At 35.5% G+C, this 20675-nt stretch overlaps 1 protein-coding gene across 1 annotated transcript; it reads right to left on the minus strand.

Moving 5' to 3' along the window:
* Nucleotides 1–9989: 9989 nt before the first annotated feature.
* On the minus strand, nucleotides 9990–12213 carry LOC132623961 (GTPase activating protein 1-like). The gene is made up of 3 exons (XM_060338776.1): nucleotides 11917–12213; nucleotides 11154–11249; nucleotides 9990–10749 (listed from the first exon to the last, which is right to left on the minus strand). Exons 1-3 carry the CDS (start codon nucleotides 12025–12027, stop codon nucleotides 10456–10458), a joined length of 501 nt encoding a protein of 166 aa, XP_060194759.1. The 5' UTR covers nucleotides 12028–12213; the 3' UTR covers nucleotides 9990–10455.
* Between the last annotated feature and the right edge of the window lie 8462 nt (nucleotides 12214–20675).

Consider the following 20675-nt stretch of genomic DNA (forward strand, 5'->3'; position numbering starts at 1 on the left):
GTCCATCATATGATTGTTGAGGAGCCATTCCACCACGTGGACCTCCCCCACCACCACGGTCATCATATCGTCCCTTCTTACATTACCAGTAAGATCAGCACCATCTGAGCCCCCTTTTTCTTTGCCATCATTTTATACATTATCCACGGGATTGCAGAAATACTGAATTGACTGCATCAGTTTTTCTAGCCATTTTTCATGCTGTGTTTCACCCTTTAGGACTTTGAAGTTCGAGAAGATGATGAAGTACTGTGATGCATTTTTGGCAAAATTGAATGAACATTTTCTCTTGTGTTCAGGGTATTTATATGATAAGCATGTTTTGCAGTTGTTGCAGTAGAAAATGTTTATTGTTGTTGCTGCTGATGTGGTTGCAGAAGTAGAGTGAAAGGGAATAAATGGAGTTGCTTGGACTAGTAGTATGAGAGTAGAAGAATAGTGTGAGATTCTGTCATACACACTTCAATGTAGAAACAATGCATGTGGTCAAGGATGAGTTCCAAGGATTCATTTATTTTAATTAGCGATTGAAAAAAGGAGGGAATATGTATGAAAGAGATGAAATAATTTTCTTTACAAACATGTATACATTCTAAAAAAAATTAAGTTTCCCTATCGAAAAACTCAATAGAAATGATGCATGTGGTCAAGGATGAGTTCCAAGGATTCATTTAATTTAATTAGCCATTAAAAAAAAGGGGGAGGGAATACACATACACATCCAACATTCTTAAAATTTTAAGTTTCCCTCTCAAAAAAAAAAATCCTAGTCAAGTTGGTTTCCCTCTCAAAAATTCAATTGAAACAATGCATGTTTGTCAAAGATAAGTTCCAAGGATTCATATAATTGGCTGTTGAAAAAGGTGGGAATAGGTGTGAAAGAGGTGAAATTATTTTCTTTAGAAATGCGTAATATGCATATACATTCACGACCAACATTCTAGAAATTTTAATTTTCCCTCTAAAAAATTTAATATAAAAAATACTACATGTGGTCAAAGATGAGTTTCAATGATTCATTTAATTTAATTAGCCATTGAGAAGGGAAGGAAAAAATATGAAAGAGATGATTTTTTTTTTTTCTTTAGAAATGTAATGTATGTATATACATACACGGCCAACGTTCTTAATTTTTTAATTTGCCCTCCTTTAAGAATATTCATATTTAATTTAGTTTCCGTCACAAACAATTCAATAGAAACAATACATATGGTCAAAGATAAGTTTCAAGAATTCATTTAATTTAATTAGTCATTGGAAAAGGATTAAATTAATTTCTCTGTAAATATTTCTATTATATATAAGCATGGAAGGAGGACTAACACAGCTTCCCATGCTTGTACCAACAACTTTAGAAATTGTACACTCAATTAATGCTTATACTAAAAGCTATATAACTTGTACTCTTTAACCAACTATTTTTTTACATCACGTGAACATATGTCATAATACTTAATATTTATTCTCTTCTCATGTATACACGTATGCACTTATTTATTTCCTCCGTGCACTTTTACTTGTTCACTTTTGACTTTTCACGTTCTTTAATAATTAATAAATCTCACGTAGACATATGTTATAGTACTGAATATTTATTCTCTTTTTTACTTAGGCAAATTACTTGACTTTTCATGTTCTTTAAGAATTAATAAATGAAGTACTCCCTTCGTCTCATATTACTTGGCCACATTACTATACTCGACTTTTCACATTCTTTAAGAATGAATAAATGGAGTACTCCCTTCGTCCCATATTACTTGGCTACATTACTAAAAATATATGTCTATTTTTCTATTCTATATTTTTCTTTATTTCTATTATATATAAGTGTGGTGAGTGGATGAACACAACATAAAATGCTTGTACCACAAGCTTTACAAATTGCACACACAATGAATACTTGTACCAAGAGCTATATAAATTGTACACTTCAACCAACTACTTTCAATTCCACGTGGAAAATAAATTGTACACTTTAACCAACTACTTGTTAATACCATGTGGACATATCTCATTGTAACGACTCATTTGGTCGTTTATCACTTTTAGGCCTAATATCCCTAAAACACCTTTTTCGTGGTCTAATTTTAGTGTCTATAGCTTGCGATAACGGGTGATTCAGTTATTTAATTGACGAGTAAATTTTAGAATATATGTATTTAATGTGTGTGAATAGTTTATTCATAAAAATAATATTTGCACACATATAAGGTGTAAGTGGGTAAATATGGTATTTGACGGAGTGGATAATTGGTTATATGTTTAATTTTAACGGGAGATTACTTACCTATAAGTAGCTTATGGTTAATGATTAAGGTGGACATCATGACCCTCTGTGTGGCAGCAACAATTGACTCATGTATTATATATTTAGGTGGCACATTCAGAATATAGGTGTATTGTTGAAGTTAATTAAAGAATTAGACCCCACATTCCATTATGAGAAGATTCCTTTTCATAGCTCATTAGAAGTGAGTTAATTCACTTACAAAGGTATTATGCAGCAACTTTTTTCGCCTTGCACCAGAGTTAAGGAAATAAAGCAACTTGTAGTAATAATGTATGAGTTAGTGGGAGACAAAAAGGGATTAGCTAATAAATTATGGGAATAAGTGGGAAATGACCCCTTTCCACGTGGGAGCCATTCTATAAGGTAGAAATGACTCATTGATTATATACAGATTTGGTGTCAATCTTAAAGTAACTTTACTATTATGAATGTTTTAGGGGTGGGCCCCACGTCCAAATAAAGGAGACATAATGATATGGTAGCACTTTCAGATTTTAAGTCTTCCACGTCTAGCATATGTATTTGCAGCAACTTCTCTTAAAAATTAATCATTCACTTAAGAAATCCTAGGCAGCATCTATTTTACAATATTAATGACCTTTTAGTTCTTGGACTATACATTTAGTTCCTAAGAAGATTAAGCAGCAACGTTGAAATATTTTTAAAGAGAGAGAAGCTCCTAAGCCATGGCAACTCACGGCCATGGCAGCTCTTAAAGCTCACAACCATGGCAGCCCTTGAAAGCTCACGTCCATGGCAGCCCTTAACCCGCTTCAAGTGTTGGAAGAAAAATTAATTTCTTAAGGTGTTCTAGTCACTTAAAGGAGCTGCAAGGTTAGAGTTTAAGTTGAAGAAGATGAAGTGGTGCAAATGGTGCAAGTTATTGTAGGGCTGTCCAAATAAAATTTGAGGTAAGATTTCATGTTTTTGCAATGAAATTGGGGTTAATGATGTTGTAATGGAGAGATTAGTTTGTATTATGTGAAATTGGAAGTAAGAAAATTATTTGATTAAAGTTGGCATTATAAGTGGGCAGAATTGGAGTTGTTTTAATTCGGTTGAGTTGAGTAGTGTTGTCATTAGTATGGTATTGTACTTGTAGATAATTTGTTTATGTTGAAGGGCTGGAAACATGGTTATAGACATGTATGGGTACTGTTGTCTATGGTAATAATATACTCGTTTTTATGTGTTTGTGATTTTGCGGAATAAAGGTCGAAGATTGTATTTCGATGTTGCAGTTTTGATGGACTGTTTTGGGCTTGCTATTGAAACGATATTGAAGTAATTTCTTGTACATGGATGGTTGTTGTTATTAATGTTATGGATTATGTGTTAAAGGTGAAAGGAAAGCTTAAATCATGTTAGAACTTGTTGTGATATTAGGGCAGTCTCCTTGCATATAGTAGTCGATGATGTTGTTCTTGTGGGCCCAAGGCCACTTTTTGGAGTGCGTTTTTGGGTTTCGAATATAGGTATAGCAATATGGGCGCTCTTAGATTCGTATTCTAACGTAGATTATATATTTGATAGACTTTGTCCGTTCGGAAGCACTTCAGAAGGAAAAAGCTTTGGCGTGAAAGTTCGTGACACCTGTTCGGCATTGAGGTAGGTTACGGCTTACTTTATGTCTAGACTCCGGTTAGCAAAACGTATGTAGATAGTAGTGATTGACGGGAAAAGCAGATAGGTCTTCAGGCATGGTGTGGAGGTAAATTCCATCTAGGTTGATATTGTCAGCTGTTACGTGGGCTTGTCGCCATTATTGTGATACTGTTATGTGGGCTCGTCGCCATTATTGCGATATTGTTATGTGAGCTTGTCACTGTATTGTGATTTCATGTACTTGATATAATTTCCTCTCTCTTGTTATCTCACTGGTCATATGGAAGAGGAAGGTTATTACTGAGAAATTGAATATTGAATTGCACTTCCTAGTATGAATCTATGGAACCTATGACTGCGGTGATTATTGAGGTTGATTTCATGCGAGGCATGCATCCCATATTCTATGTGCTATTTGATGTAATTATCACCTAGTTGTATCTTTATCACATACTAGCTCACTCACCTTATGAAAGGGAAGGGTAATATTGATTATTGAGCCATGGACAATGATATGACTTGTACTTGTTTATTGCATATTGGTGATATAGTTGAGACTGATATCATGCATGACATGCTTCCATATTACTTTTATGTTGTCCTAATGGTGAGGAGAGTGATTGAGAGACTCTGAGGTCTTTGCCGGAGATTGAGAGTGATAGAGAGACTCCGAGGTCTTTGCCGGAGATTGAGAGTGACAGAGAGACTCCGAGGTCTTTGCCGGAGATTGAATATGATTGAGAGACTCCGAGGTCTTTGCCGGAGATTGAGAGTAATTGATAGCCTCCGAGGTTTCTGCCGGAGAGCACGAGTGGTACATGGACTTTGCGGGTCCCCCATTGGTCATGACTATGAGGCATTGCCATAGCATGTGTGTACAAGAGTGGAGCGTGAGAGGTGACTACTGCATTGCATAACATTTACATAGCACGACATTGCATTGCATAACACTCCATTTGAATTTCCATTCATGTCATTGCATGGCACATTCTCTGATTGATTCTTGACTTGTGAATTATTGAGTTGTTGTGAGTATTTATTTTAGAGGCTTGATGGACTCAAGGTTTATAGATTTCTTCCTAGGCTTATAACCTGAGATATTGAAATCCCTTGTGACTATCGTTACTAACTTGAGAATTCTTCACAAATGGTTTCTTGGCTTCTTGCATGGGGCCCTTATTCTTTTGCCAATTGGAGGAGAAAGCTCCTCGTTCTTTGTTATGGTTCCATGAACTCACATAGCCCCTTGATTTATTGATTTTGTCCTCCTTGAGACCCTCCTCTATTTCAATAGCCGCTTGAAGGGTTTCTTCAATGCTCCCATAGTTGTGGAGTCTCATTTGGGAGACAATGTCACCATTTAACCCGGCTCGGAACCGAGTCATAGCATTTAACTCATCCTCGTCAAAGTCAATTCTCATCTTGACAATTTGAAACTCATCATAGTATTCTTCCACACTCTTTTTGTTTTGCCTTAAGGTATACACCTTCTTGAGTTGTTCTTGTTTGTAGCGCTCGGTGACATACTTACGCCGCATGGCCTCCTTCAATTCATCCCAAGTAGGTGTGGGCGGGAGTCCAATAATTCTTCTTGCTTTCACTTGAGTTTCCCACCATGTGGAGGCATACCCCTCGAATTGAGCAATGGCGTAAGAAGCCTTTTTCACCTCGGACATGTCATTCGTCAAGAAGATTCTATCACAATGCATCACCCAATCAAGGAAGGTATCGGGATCACTACTTCCTTTGAAGGTTGGGAGAGTAACCTTGATGGAATTGAGACTCGTGTCTCGCCCTCCGCCATAACCGTGATTCCTATTAAAATCTCCATCATCGTCATAACCTTGATGGTCACGACCTTGGTACCCTTCACGAGCTTGGTACCCTCTTTGCCTACCCATGTGAGGGTTAGGACCATGCCTTCCACCCCTTCCTCGATAACCTCCTTGTGCTTGCGCTCGTGGCCTCCAACCTTGGTCACCATAATGTTCGTGCTCAAGTATAGCTTCCTCTATCTCTTCCTCATTTGGTTGTTGGATGTTTGGACGGTTTTGGGGTGGCATTGGTGCATTTGGGTGGGGGTCATTTAGGGGTGGGTCATTTGGAGCTTGATCTTGTTGGAGTGGGTTGTTCCGTTGACCTATGGGAATGTTGTTTGGTGGGGTGAGAGTCGTGTTTTGGGGAGTGGGGTTATATAGATGATGGAAGGTGCCGGGTGACACTGTAGGTGAAGTGCTTCGAGTAGCTCCACTTGTGCCACCTTGGTATTGCACTTGAGGCGAATATGAGACCTCCCTACTACCTCCTTCAATTGCTTCCACCCTACTTCCCAAGTTTTCCATTCGACCACCCATGTTTTCCATTCGACCACCCATACCATCCACTTTATCGTTCAAGGCTTGTAAGGCTCTCATTACATCAGCTAGTGTGAGTTCCCCGGTGGGAACTCGAGTTTCATCCTCCGTAGCCATGGTACCTATTAAGACACTCAACAAAGCAAGCAAACACGTTAGATTAGTAAAATCAACTCACAATCGCTCAAGTATGCGCACCTTTGATTGCCTCACAAATTGCTTCCGCCAAAGATTGTGTGCTTGTTAATGTTGACTAGTCACAAGGGTTCAAATTCTACTCTTGGTCGGAATAGATTCTTGTTATCAAAAAGAACGAGGACGACTCAATAAAACAAACGCACTTGAGCCAAGAAATGACAACGAAGTAAAAAAAAAAAAAAGCACGAAAGAATTGGCACGAACAAAATGCGGACACAAGAACTAGCAAACACAAGTAGGAACAACTACTAAATGGCTACTAGTTGAGAGACACTAGAAAATGGAATGCAATCAGTTTTAAAGTCCATTAAGCAGTTTGAAAAATTCCATAACAGGCTGGATGCTCAAAATCGATTTAAACATTGTCATTTTTATTATCAAGTTCTACAAAGGGGCAGAGGGTCCAAATTGTTTACTAGTTAATGATTTTTTAAAAAGCCATTTAACCTTACTGAAATGTCTCGAATCCGTATATCACAAGTACATCACAAGAATATCATAACAGAAGCCAAGTGCAATGAAAGAAATAATGTATGAAATGTATATGCAACGCAACGTCATGTACACATGCACTCCGGACGGAAATATCGACGACTCGGTAGCATAACTCATGGGGGACCCGCGAAGTCCATATACCTCACGGCTCCGGCACAAACCTCGGTAACCGCTACCTTATAATTTCGGCAAAAACCTCAGCAACGCTACACACAACCTCGATTCCGAGACAACCATCGAATATCGGTCCTCACATCACTCTCATCTAACTGAGCCTAGTTCATCACAGTGTTTCCTCAAGTATCATCGGTGTATCAACAGTATATCATGAAGGATGAGAATGCATGCAATGTATGAGTTCAATGTCAATAATCAGATCAATATCACAAGTACCACACATGGGTATGCCAACAATATCATGAAAAGGCTATACAGGCCATACATAATACTATACTCGTATCAAACGTCAACAAGTAAGATACTACAATATCATGAAAGATGCTACATAAGCCATATAGAACACTATCCTCATATCAAACATCAACAAGTAAGATACTACAATATCATGATCAATACATAACAATAGTCTCCAATATCCACTATCACCACGTGGCATCAAGCCAACAACAATAGAACAATCAAGTCACAGCACAACAGGGTGGCTAGCCTTAATCACACAACAGGGCCCAACCTAAGACAAGATCCAACCCAACTTCATACCCGAAGGTTTACATGCTTTTTCCGACATTATCGTCTAAATATATGCTTCACTAAACGAAGTCTCACTATAGGGTAAACTGTAACCCACCTGGAAGGCCGAACAACAATATCACCATAATCATACCTTAGCCTTTCCTTTCCTTTGAGCCTCGAGATCAAGAAAGTCTAAACATATTCAAATCATAGAATTAGAATCAAGAAGAATCATCAAACAACCATACTTCTATTCAAGGCCCAAATCCCCAACCTATGGAATAGGGTTTATGAACTAGAAGGGTGAAATTAGAAATCTAAAGGTCCCAACATGAAATTAAACCTCTAGGTGATCAACTCCCATCAATAGCAAGCTAGAATAATCAACAATTCACTCAATTTCAGATTCTAGACAAAACTCCTAAATTTGGGTATAAATTCTAACTTTCAATTCCACAAATTAGCCTCTAATTAGGAAGAAATTAGGAAATAAAGGATTCTAATCATCAATTCAATGCTTAAGGAAGCTAACTCAACCAACAAACCATGATTTAGAAGCCTAGAAAGAATATTCATTAAACCCACTTTTAATCTTTAATCACTTAGTGAACTATCAAGATAAAGGGATGCTAAGGTGATTAGGAGTAATGGAATAGCAAATGGACTAAGTCTTCCGTCGCTTGTATTGCATGATGGCACATATCCAAATCATCAAATTCTGTGCTTTGCCAGAGTGGAAACAGAACAATAACCTTTCCATCTTCATCACTTACTGAAAGAATTATTAGAAGCAACTTAGCCACATACTAGACGAAACTTTTGGTTAGAGTAAAGCTAGCATAGCATTTGAATACATTTTGGAATCACCTAAGGTTATAATGGGATATTAAATAAGATACTCTACATTTAACCAGAGGTCTTGGATTCGAGCACTGAGGAAAAAAAAAAAAAAGATCATGATAGGGTGCGGTTCTCCCTTTAATGGGCATGCAATACGAATCCGAATTAATCGAGCCTCAAAGCGAGTACCAAATGTTGAAAATATGATATCTCAAAAAGAATGTCTGAGTTCATTTCTTTAAGATAATATTAATAATGAGGGTCATTGATATGCTAATCATTTAAACTTCTAATTGATCTCCATTTTGTAACAGATCCTTTGTTATTCATCGACATTTACTTCTTTTAATGACCATTTCCATTTGCTCTTCATTAGCCTCTTTATAGTCATTATTATTCTTATAAACGTTAGGCATCTTCCAACTATTTGATGAGATGGCTTTTGTTACCTATATATATCCAAGTTCTACTCTTTGGAAGTGCAGATCTAGAGAGATTCTTATGTATTCTAAGTCCACTCAGCGAAGTTCACATATCAAGAGAAACTCTTCTTCTGATATTCTATTGTTGGTGTTTCCACCGAAATAAATCTTTGTTAGATTCCTATCCCTATTTTTATACTAGAAGAGCTTGTTAAATCGTGAAGAATACACTGCATCGAGTGAAATATCATTAACGGCAATGACTTTGAAATGCCTCAAGCTTTCAAGAATCTCATACAGTGTTCGTGATCAAGTATTTTCCGTAAAATTTCCAACACCAAACACTCGTTGAGAATAGGGCTGGGCATAAATACCGAAAACCGAAAAACCGAACCGAACCGAACCGAAACTTCAACAAACCGAACCGAACCGAACTAGTTTGGTTCGGTGTTTGGTGTCCACCGTAAAAAAACCGAAACCGAAATAGCCGAACCGAAGTTTGATAAAACCGAACCGAAAAACCGAACGCGCACCGAAATTTAATACATTACCCAAAAAAAATTAAAATAGTCCAGGCCCATTAAGTTTAAAGCCAAAAAAACTCAATTGTAATAAGTCCTCTTTTGCATTTGTATCCCTAATTTTCCACTTCAATTGAGAAAATCAAATATCCTTAACAAAGAAAGGTAACTAGGATGTATCTTTAGGATTAATGTATGTCCTTTATGTGTTTTCTTAATTATTCTTACGGTATGTATATAACACCTAGTAATCTTATATCATGATTATAGTTTTCTGTTCTTGTGTATCCTATTTGTTTGATTTTGATTTCAATTTATCAGTTTTATGTTTTATTGCTTTTGAGAATATGAATTAGTGTCAATGGAATCGCTTCTAATATTATATCAAAAAAACCGAAAACGAACTTTAAAAAACCGAAATCGAAAGAACCGAACCGAACCGAACTAGTTTGGTTCGGTGTTCGGTGTCCACCTTAAAAAAACCGAACCCGAAATAGCCAAACCGAAGTTTGATAAACCGAACCGAAAAACCGAACGCCCACCCCTAGTTGAGAAGCCAAAAAAGAAAACATTTTGGAAGAAATACAATGGATTATGTAATCAGATTATCAGAGGCAGATTTTGTTGTAAGCATGTAAGCAGCAACAACAAATGGACAAGTTCATTTAATTGAATACTACCAATATTCATGTCGATAAGTACAAAACCTAGCTTTTCTTACAAGGCCGGCCATTAAGAATTCAAAAAAAAACAGCAAGCATAATGTACATGATGGCCACAAATAGAGCCTGTTTGGATGGGCTTAAAAAAAAGCAGCTTATAAGCTAAAAAAAAATAAAAATTGGGCTACCCTGACTTAATTTTTTTTTTTTTTGGCTTATAAGCTGCTTTAGATAAGCTAAGCCAAATGGACCGAATTATTTTTTTGGACTTATTTTAAGCACAAAATGACTTTAAGCTGATCAGTCAAATACGCAAAAAAGTTGAAAACAGCTTATAAGCCAATCCAAACGGGCTCATAGCTTGAATACAATTAGCTATAGATTCCTGGAACCAGGAATGTCTATCCATTGCAACCGGAGCTCTATTTCACCACACTCAACATTCCTCAACCTGATAAACACATGTTGGACAACCTTGCCATTTTCATAGACAATACAGCTTTCTTCAGAATAACAATTCTGCCTGCTTGGCGTTATTTTGGAAATTATGGTTCCATTAGGAATGTTCTGACAGCGCGTTGTAATTGCTGCATCTATAAGTGGTACAATGTCAACTTCCGCGTCGCCCATTTTATCATCGGGAGAAAATGTATCCTTGTCATAAACTTGCTGCAATGACAAGAGTTGAAAGAGAATAAGGATCACTCTGTTTTTATTACTATTTTGAAAACAAGTCCATAAGCTACTGAAATTGTAAAGGTCATCTAGCACTAGGGGTGTCAATTGGGGGGTTGGCCTGAATTTAGGCGGGCAAAAAGAGCTAAAGTAAGCTCATCACTAATAACCCGCCCGAAGGTAACTTGGACTGAAATGCGCTATGGGCCTAAGTATTGACACTTGATTAACATACATTATAATTTACCTTTAAAAACTGAATTGATGCAGTAGGCATGATATTTTCTGCTAAAGGCTGTCATTTTACGTGTCTTATTCTTTAATTTCCTCTTGGTAAAGCAAAGTATGCAATATGCTGTATAATTAATTTCTTAATCAAACAAAATGAGGGAAATTACCAGCTTGATTGGGAGAACAGGTTCAGAAATACATAGCGTTAAGTCTTCATTCCATTCGGGATTTACATTCTTCTTCACCACTCGAGTCTTCAATTTCTGCTTCCAATAATAATAAACATAACATTAGTGAACACCATCTGAAACATCACTCCATTTAATTTAGTCAAGATACTGAAAATCACTCTTTATTCTTCTCTTTTCCTTTTGTCAGTCTTTTTTAAATTAGTTGTTATATTTGGTTTCTCGAGAGTTAAATTGATTAATTTTTTAAGCCTAATTGAATTAAATTAGCTTAATATTTTATAATTAAAATTTAGATATTAAAAACTATACGAAAATTACTATGTAACTTTTCTCATTTCAATTTGATAAAAGAAAAATACATTTTAGAATATTGATCAAAGTTTGAATCTATATAAGACGTAGTAAGTACAGAAAATGGTCAACAATTACACAATTCCCCAAACATACACACATACAAAAAAAAAAAAAAAAAGAGATTAGATAAACAAGCTTTGGTTTTCTCATCTTGCTTTACAGATAGGAAATCCTGAAAATTACATAATTTTGGTATGATAATTAAAAATAACACAGAGAAATTCTGCGCTTAGTCGAAAGGTAATATGAAAATGTCACAATTTTCAATACGCAAAATGGCCAAAGAAGGGAATTTGGAGGACAAAGACAATTTTATGTTCCAATGTAAGAGGATTAAAAAAAAGGAGCTGAAACTGAAAGAGTGAAGAAGAGAAGAGGAAATTACCTGTTTGCCCATCTTAACAACAACATAAGGATCACTGCTTCTTAAATCTCTAATGGCCAAATTTATGCCTCTGATTACACGGATTCTCAGAAGACCCAACTGATTCTCCATTCAAACTTCAATACAATCTTTAATTCTACACACAATCTGCGTGTATAAGAAAGAAAGAAAGAAATTGTAGTGGTGATTCTTGTGGTTCCTCAAAAGTAGCTAGCCTTATATATTATGGAGTAGTTAAAGCCTTAAAGGGTCTAGGGAATGGGCAGGGGTCTACAGACAGGTTTGAAAAATTGATAAGTGTACAGGGGAAAGGGAAATTTATAGTCAAGAAACATCTAGAAGATGTTACTACTATTAAAGTCAGGTGGGTAAAGTATTACTCCATTCATTTTTATTTTCTTCTGGTGAAAAAAAAAATATTTTCTGAAATTAAATTCTATCTGAATTAAGAAAATATGCTGCTACAAAATTTTTAGCGCTTTTATCTATTGATTTGATCTTTAGTTTGTTTGCACATGCAGTTAATTTAAGAAGATATCCCATGGTTACATAAAAAGACCATAATTTTATTCTCTCATCAGTGATACACTTTAACAGCCACTCACACGTTAAGACAGAAACATTTGAAGCGTGAATGATATAATATATGAAAATTTAATATTAGAAAAATCAAAATATATATATGAGTCTAACTACTCAGAATTTTCATTTAAGGGATTTGAAAAAAAAAACAGAAGCTAAACATAAAAAATAATATTGTTTCTCCAAATTGAACCTTGGTCATTGGAGTTAATTTAAACACTAGATCATTTGAGCTAATCTATATGTACATAAAAATAAAAAAATTATCCTATAGATATAGTGTAATTTTTTTGTTGAGAATATTTGGGTGAACACCTTTCTGCCCATGAAAACCCGCCCTTGGATCTACCTGTGATATTATGTTAAAAAAAAAAAAAATCTAACTCAACCTATAAATATTTGAGAATAATGCAAAAAAGACATTTAGCAAACGCGTCAATCAACATGCGACAATTTAACAACATGCAATGTTTCTTTAACAAAAATATTTGTCTTCTTTGTTGTTTACACTTTGAAAATAACAAAGGGTTATTATAATTCTAATGGACTCCATAGGGTCTCTTCCTGGCCCTCAATTTTGACAACATGTGACTGGTACTAACTACACTAGTTATTCCTTGAGCCCCGCACTTTTATAACCCAAAAAAAAAAAAAAAAAAATTGAAACCAAATTAACTCTTTAAAAAAAAAATCAAAATAAGTTTCACGCATAGAATTTGTGCGTGAAAGGACCAAATGGTAACTTTTTAAGTTTGGTCCTTTCACACACAGATTATGTGCGTGAAAGGGGTATTTTATTTTCTTTTTTCTTTTTTTAAGCTATTAAAACTTTTTTTTTTCATACTTTGGACAAAGATTAGTTATGTTTCGAAACCCCGAAATATCAATATTTTATATAAAACTTAATATATTTTTTTGCGTACAATAACGTCGGCTCATTACATCAAGTATACCTAAACGTTTGGATCGTCGTTTTAGGGGTTGTAGAGTGCCCCGAAGTAAGTTTTGTTTGCTTGGAAACTTTGTTCTTTGGAAATCAAACTCAAAATTAAACTTTTTTCTGTATTTTGACCGAAGATTAGTCACGTTTCAAAACGTTGGAATATAAATATTTTATATAGAACTTAATATTTTTTTAGCGTACAATAATATCGGCTCATTACATCAAGTATAGATATGCCTCTTCACTCACGTAAATAAAAAATAAGGATCGGAGCATAGGTGGAAAACTAGTTGTAAATTCTTGAAACTTTAAATGATCATAACTTTGCGCTCGGATGTCCGATTTACGCGTTTTTTTTTTATTCAGGGTATTTTTTCGAGATCTACGCGGGCAAACGCCGTAAGGCGGTTTGGCCGAGCCGATTTTCCAAAAAACGCCCGTTATCCCATTCAATTTGAATTTTCCCCCAAATTTGTGCAAAATTTTCATTCTTCTCTAGTAAAAATCTAATGATAAAAAATCTATTTCGAGATGTAATCCCGTGGTAATGATGTTTTGAATGTCAATTTCGAGGTTCGAAATTCAATTTATGAAAACGAGTTAGATAGCATTAGTGAACAATATAAAAAATAAAAAGTGTCCACTTTGTAACATTCACCAATTTGGCTTGGTGGTTTAGCCTCTTTTTTTTACTCACTTCTTTTTTATGCCAACAACATGGGATCAAACCTTGGTGGGACCATTGAATGAGATATATTATACCTTGGTTAAACCTCTTTGGATTGGATGAATTATTTTTTAATATAATATTTTTATTTCAAAACACTTAAATCAAAATCCTATAAAATATGACACTTAGATCTAAAGAACAAAGTTTCCAAGTAAACAAAACTTACTTTGGGGCACTCTACAACCCCTAAAACGACGATCCAAACGTTTAGGTATACTTGATGTAATGAGCCGACGTTATTGTACGCAAAAAAATATATTAAGTTCTATATAAAATATTGATATTTCGGGGTTTTGAAACATAACTAATCTTTGCCCAAAGTATGAAAAAAAACATGATTTTTGATAGCCTAAAAAAGAAAAAAAAATACCCCTTTCACGCACATAATTTATGCGTGAAGCCTAGTTTGGTTTTTTTTTTTTTTTTTTTTTTTGGTTTACAAAAGTGCGGGGCTCGTTATTCCTTCCTACCTCCCTCTATGCCCTGCTTTTTTTTTTTGTTTTGTTTTTTAATAAAATGATGTTCGAATTAGTTTGCACATACTTTAACTATTTCATCAAATATTTGATATATTTAGAAATGCAGAACAAATCCTTGCATTGTTTTCAGCAAATATTTTGAGGACTGACTTACTTGGTGAGCCTTCTGCTTTTTAGAAATGCAGAACAAATCCTTGCATTGTTTTCAGCAAATATTTTGAGGATTGACTTACTTGGTGAGCTTTCTGCTTTTCACATTGAGGTGGAAAGTTTAAGCCCATCATTATCATAACATTCTCTTCCCCTTTCCCCCCTGCATTGATGTAATAGAAATAAATTAAAAAATGGCTTAGGGGCCGTTTGATTGCTCGAGTAAGGAGAATTAGTCTTTGTATAAATGAAATTTGACATAACTCTTACCTACCATTTAACTTCTTCTAATCATAATGAACATATGCATATGTTATACAAGAATTTATGTATTATTTTATACGGGATAAATTAATCATTTAAAGTAAGAATACATATATTAGAAATAGATGGAAACAAGCTACGGAAATGACAAAGAATTACATATCACTGTAAACAAAACTATATCCAGCTTAACAAGTAAGCGCATATATATTTTATATAAATATATATATACCCTGCAGTAAACCAATTGTCTAATTAGAAATAATCCTTTCATTGCAATATTTGCATCCAGCATCATAAAATGAACCAAACGACCCCTCAAGAGTACATACATCATTCCCCATATATTTAAGAATTTTTGCAGCATTTGAATTACAATTTTTTACTGCAAAAATACGAATGTCACTTTAGGTAAACCACTAACTTTTTTATGATAAAAATATTTTTCTTTGTTGGTTTTTGCTAACCATATCATCAGGATGACAGAATTGTATTCCAAAGTACGTAGTGTATGCATGTGATGTAACGACCAAAAATTATAGGTGTGAACAATTAGCATTTTCAACCATACTACATATTAAAGGGAATTGCAATTAATTAACAAAAGCATCAGACGTCGTCGTGGACAAAGGAAAGGATCTAAAGGTATTAGGTTGCATTATAATATAATTCAAAAACTCTTACAAAGATACAGAATGATAATTTCCCTAAAAGTCAGAATTCAAGTCGTTGGCATTGGGGGTACATATCCACAAGCAAAAGACTACTTAGCAAATCCACCAAAAGGTGAGTCCTCCATGCATCACAATATTATGTATGGATGGAGTCCTCCATGCATGGTCTGTTAGCGCAGTCTAGTACACGCTACTACGAATACATATGTACACACCTGACCTATGTAAAGCCTTAATTATATGTCAAAGAATGGCCTGAGATTATGAGAAAGGTATCAGCCTTGGATGCCAACCCAAAATCAGCCTCATGAAAACCTTATATTCGATGAGGAGGTTCTATCACATGGAAACGTTCAAAGCAAGCAGAGATAGATATAACCTAAAAAGTGACAGAGTCAGACATTTTAATAAGATGACTCAAAAAATAAAAAAAAATAAAGAACAGACAATTAGAATTTGAACCTGCGATAAAGTAATTTTTTATTTCACTTTACTACGACATTAAAAGTTTTGCTTATGTCGTGGAGATTTAACATTTTGTATATATATACAAAATAAATTATTCTTATCCTATTTAGGCAATATAAATTTTCAACAAAGGAATTTCAATTGAATTCCCTTTTCAATGAGAGACTCCGCCCCTGAGAGGAAGCACCAAATATACGCACAAGAAAGAGAAGTATGGTCATGAGATGAAACCAGAATTCAGAGTATGTGGGTCCATAAGGATATATATATATATAATGTGTGGGGAAAACAATTCGTTCAATTAAACCCACAAAATACGTGTTAGATCTGCCTCTCTGCCTATGCTAGGAAGGATAGCCGCGGGCACAAAGTGTAATATATATTTGCGAAAGATAAACTATGAATATTGTACCGTCTATGTAATTCAATTTAGTTGAATCTGGTACTATTCTAGAACATATGCATATTCAAGTGTATTTACAAAGTAATTCAATCATATATGTAAAAAAATAGTGTAGGCCTCATGAAGAATCGGCGGAACTCCCTCCTGAAGTTCCTATTTTTTATTTTCAACTCAATGAAGGCTGTTACATTTTTCTCTATTGTGTACAAAAATCTCTCTAATACCTCACCGGAGGCCTTGCTCATGATCACAAGATCCTGTTAGAATTACGGCAGCCCAACATGACACAAGCCCAACATGAAGTGTATTTCTTTCTTGGGCAATCCGCAGAATTGCCCTTTTTTTGGGGTGGTATTTAAATTTTGCCCCTCATATTTGTGGTCTTTAAATTTTGCCCTTCGGCTAAAACCCATAAGTTCCGGGTTCGAACCCCCGCTCAGTCAAAAATTTTAAAAAAATTTGCAAAGCAGAGTTTAAATTTCGCTATACCCCTCCGGCAGACTTTTAGTCATGTTTAACTAAAAGTCTGCCGGAGGGGGCAGACTTTGCCTTGAAGCATATATACGTATTTATTTTTTTAACTTTTCAAGGTAAACTTTTAGTAATGCCTTAACTAAAAGTGTGCCCCATAAAACATAACTAAAAGTATGCCCCATAAGGCGTAAGTTTTCCTTAAGGCATGACTAAAAGTTTACCTTATAAGGCAAAGTTTAAATTTTGCTATGCCCCCTCCGACAGACTTTTAGTTGTGTTTAACTAGAAGTCTGCCGGAGGGGGCAGACTTTTAGTTGTGTTTAACTAAAAGTCTGCCCCTTCCGGCAAACTTTGCCTTGAAGCATATATATATATATATTTTTTTTATTTTATTTTATTTTATTTTACTTTTCAAGGTAAACTTTTAGTTATGCCTTAACTAAAAAGTGTGCCCCAAAGACAAAACTAAAAGTATGCCCATAAGACGAAACTTTTCCTTAAGGCATAACTTAAACTTTGCCTTATAAGGCAAAGTCTATGCCTTAAGAAAAGTTCTTGCCTTATGGGGCATAATTTTGTTATGCCTTAACTAAAATTCTGCCCCATAAGGCATAACTAAACTATGTCTTAGGAAAAATTCTGCCTTATGGGGCAGACTTTTAGTTATACCGGATCCGGCATAACTTTAGCTTTTCCTTAAAGATTGTATGCTGGATCCGGCATACACTCCCCCAGTCCTGCCTGGCGAAATTATTTTTTTATTTTATGCCTGAGCGGGGGTTCGAACCCCGAACTTCATGTATTCGCCCACCTTTCCAAGCAAAGGGCAAAACTTAAAGACCACAAATATGAGGGGCAAAATTTAAAGACCACAAATTTGAAGGGCAAAATTTAAAGACCACCCCAAAAGAAGGGCAATCCGTGCAAAAAAATGTTCTTTCTTTTAGTTTGTACTGGCCCAAGGTGGCTGATCTGTAACTTAAGTTAGTTAGTACAACTAGTTTGTAGGTCCAATGTATATAAGATGGAGATATTTTGTAATTACACGGATGATTCATTATTCTAATAAACAAGTCGGTTTATTTCGTCTTCTCTCTAATCCTCTCTAAAGGATCTAGGGCTTTCTTATGAAAAGCTTCAATATTTCTTCAATCTGATCATCAATTTCACACTATTTTTACATGGTATCAAAGCAAACCTAGTAGATCTCTTCATTCTCTACCTTCGTATCGGAAAATTTTCTAGTTTGAAGGATTTTCAAGTTGTTCGAAGTCTCAATTTCGCATTTTTGAGCTGTTTCAGTGGAGTTAATTGTCCTTATCGGTGAAATTCGATTGATTTTCGTGGTAGAAGAAGTTAATTTGAAGTTCGATTCGTATATTGGATGATTTGTCCGCATCTAGGGTTTGGATCCACATACCGGTGACATCTTTCCCTTTTTCTTAACACTATATACTGTGAATTGTTCCTTTAGATACATATTTTGTTAGTTTGTGTTGTTGCTTAAGAGCTACATAGCGTGTTAACTTGTGTTGTTGTTGAGAACCTGTGTTTCTGCTAGATTATGTTGGTTTGCTGTAAATTTTTCTAGTTGTATCTTGTAGCTATGGCTATTGAAACTACGAATGCGAATTCTAGCTCTTCCACAAACCTTAACACGAACACGAACCCTAGTATTGATCCTTCACATCCTCTTTACCTCCATCCTTCAAATACTCCGGGGACAGTGTTGGTTTCAGTACCCTTTGCTGGGATAGGGTATGGAGAGTGGAAAGAGGGAATAATTATCTCCCTTTCAGCTAAGAACAAATTACAGCTTATTAATGGTTCCTTTGCTACTCCTGAGGCAAATTCTGCTATCTATTCTCAATGGCAGAGATGTAACAACATGTTAAAGGCCTGGATAATGAATTCTCTTTCCAAAGAAATTGCTAAAACTGTTATATACTATAAGACTGCTAAAGAGGCTTGGGATAATCTAGAGGAAAGGTATGGGGTTGCAAACACTTCTCAATGCTACAACCTTCAGAGAGCTATAAATTCTACTACTCAAGGCTCATCTGATATAGCAACATATTTTACTCGACTTAAAAGGCTATGGGATGAGTTGGGAACTTGTTCTCTTGGGAGGCCTTGTACTTGTGGTACAATGCATGAGTTCTTTCAGGGTCAACAATGTCACACCCCGAACCTGGGCCTGGACGTAACACGGCACCCGGTGCGTGACTGCATGTGACCGAGCGAACCAACTGGCTGGCTGAATCAACATGTGATGCCAAAACATAACTAATTTATAAAATAAAACTAACACATGCTGATTAACTAAACGTCTGACTGAAATATCATAATGCGGAAGTACTTAGACAATCTGAACATATCTGACAGTAGCCAACATGGCTAAACCAAAACAACTGAACGACTGAGTATAACTGTCTACAAGGCTAACATAACAAATATCTGACTGTCTGAACTGTGTCTATGAAGCCTCTAAGAGTACTGAATAATAGAGCTGTCTATAAACTGAAATAACTGGATAGCTGATAACGCCCCGAAGGAATTTGGGGCTCACTAGTAGCTGATACGTGCACTCCTAAATAGCTGAGTTGTCAACCTGTATATCGTTTCCTGCATCGCGAGATGCAAGCCCCCAAGCAATAAAAAGGGACATCAGCACATTTGAATTGTACTGGTATGTAAAGCAACTGAAGCAATAAAATACTTAAACTGAAACTGATAACTGTTACTGTAATAGCAAGGAAGTAGAGATATGAATACTCCCTGCTCTGTATCTGAATCATCTGTATTATCTGTGTTTGTATATGTGGGGCCTCGGCCTAATAATAAATGCACGCTATGGCCTCGGCCTAGTAGTGCGTCAGTCAATGGCCTCAGCCAAGTATACGTATACACAAGACTGTGCTGTGCCCTTGGGAAAAATCACATATGTATAATTATGGTTAATTAATAAGGACTGAGACCATAATAACAATGAACAATGCTGAACTGAAATAAACATGCTGGACTGAATTGAAAACACTGACTGTTTCTGAGCATACTAAATTTCTAGATTGAGACTCATGTGGTAACAATACATAAGTCTATAAAGATTACGTACTGAGTTCATGATATTCAAAGTGACAACCATGAACGAATTCTGTAACTGCAACCCTAGAAGATAACAGTTCTATAACATATCATGAAACTAGGGCTAAACTGTATTCTATGTCAAATTACTGACAAGTATGAAGAATGAGGCGTAGGGAGAATCATGAACATTCCCTAACATAGATAGTTAGCCTCACATACCTTAATTCCAGCCTTTGAGCGTAATACAATGTTGGTCAACTCTTTCAACCTTCATCTATATCAATACAAGTCAAAGAGATTCTATATTAGCAATAATATTCATGCTTTGGTCATCTAAGCATTTTATCAAACACTTAGTGGGCATAAAGCTCCATAATCTCCATTAATGGTGTTTCTTCACCCAATTCTCATTCTATTACTTCTAGGTGATTCTACAATCTCAATTAGGTGTAATTAACAGCATTCTCCATCACCCATATCATTATAACAATCTTAAGTCAACAAT

The sequence above is a fragment of the Lycium barbarum genome, chromosome 12 (genome assembly GCF_019175385.1).
Source record: "Lycium barbarum isolate Lr01 chromosome 12, ASM1917538v2, whole genome shotgun sequence".
NCBI lineage: Eukaryota > Viridiplantae > Streptophyta > Magnoliopsida > Solanales > Solanaceae > Lycium > Lycium barbarum.

Excerpts from the sequence above, each read along its gene's own strand:
- LOC132623961 (XM_060338776.1), bottom strand. The coding sequence starts at position 12,027 with ATGGAGAATCAGTTGGGTCTTCTGAGAATCCGTGTAATCAGAGGCATA. Across the intron at positions 11,250-11,916 it reads TTGTTAAGATGGGCAAACAG|AAATTGAAGACTCGAGTGGT; the intron begins GTAATTTCCTCT and ends TATTGGAAGCAG. Across the intron at positions 10,750-11,153 it reads CTGTTCTCCCAATCAAGCTG|CAAGTTTATGACAAGGATAC; the intron begins GTAATTTCCCTC and ends TTGTCATTGCAG.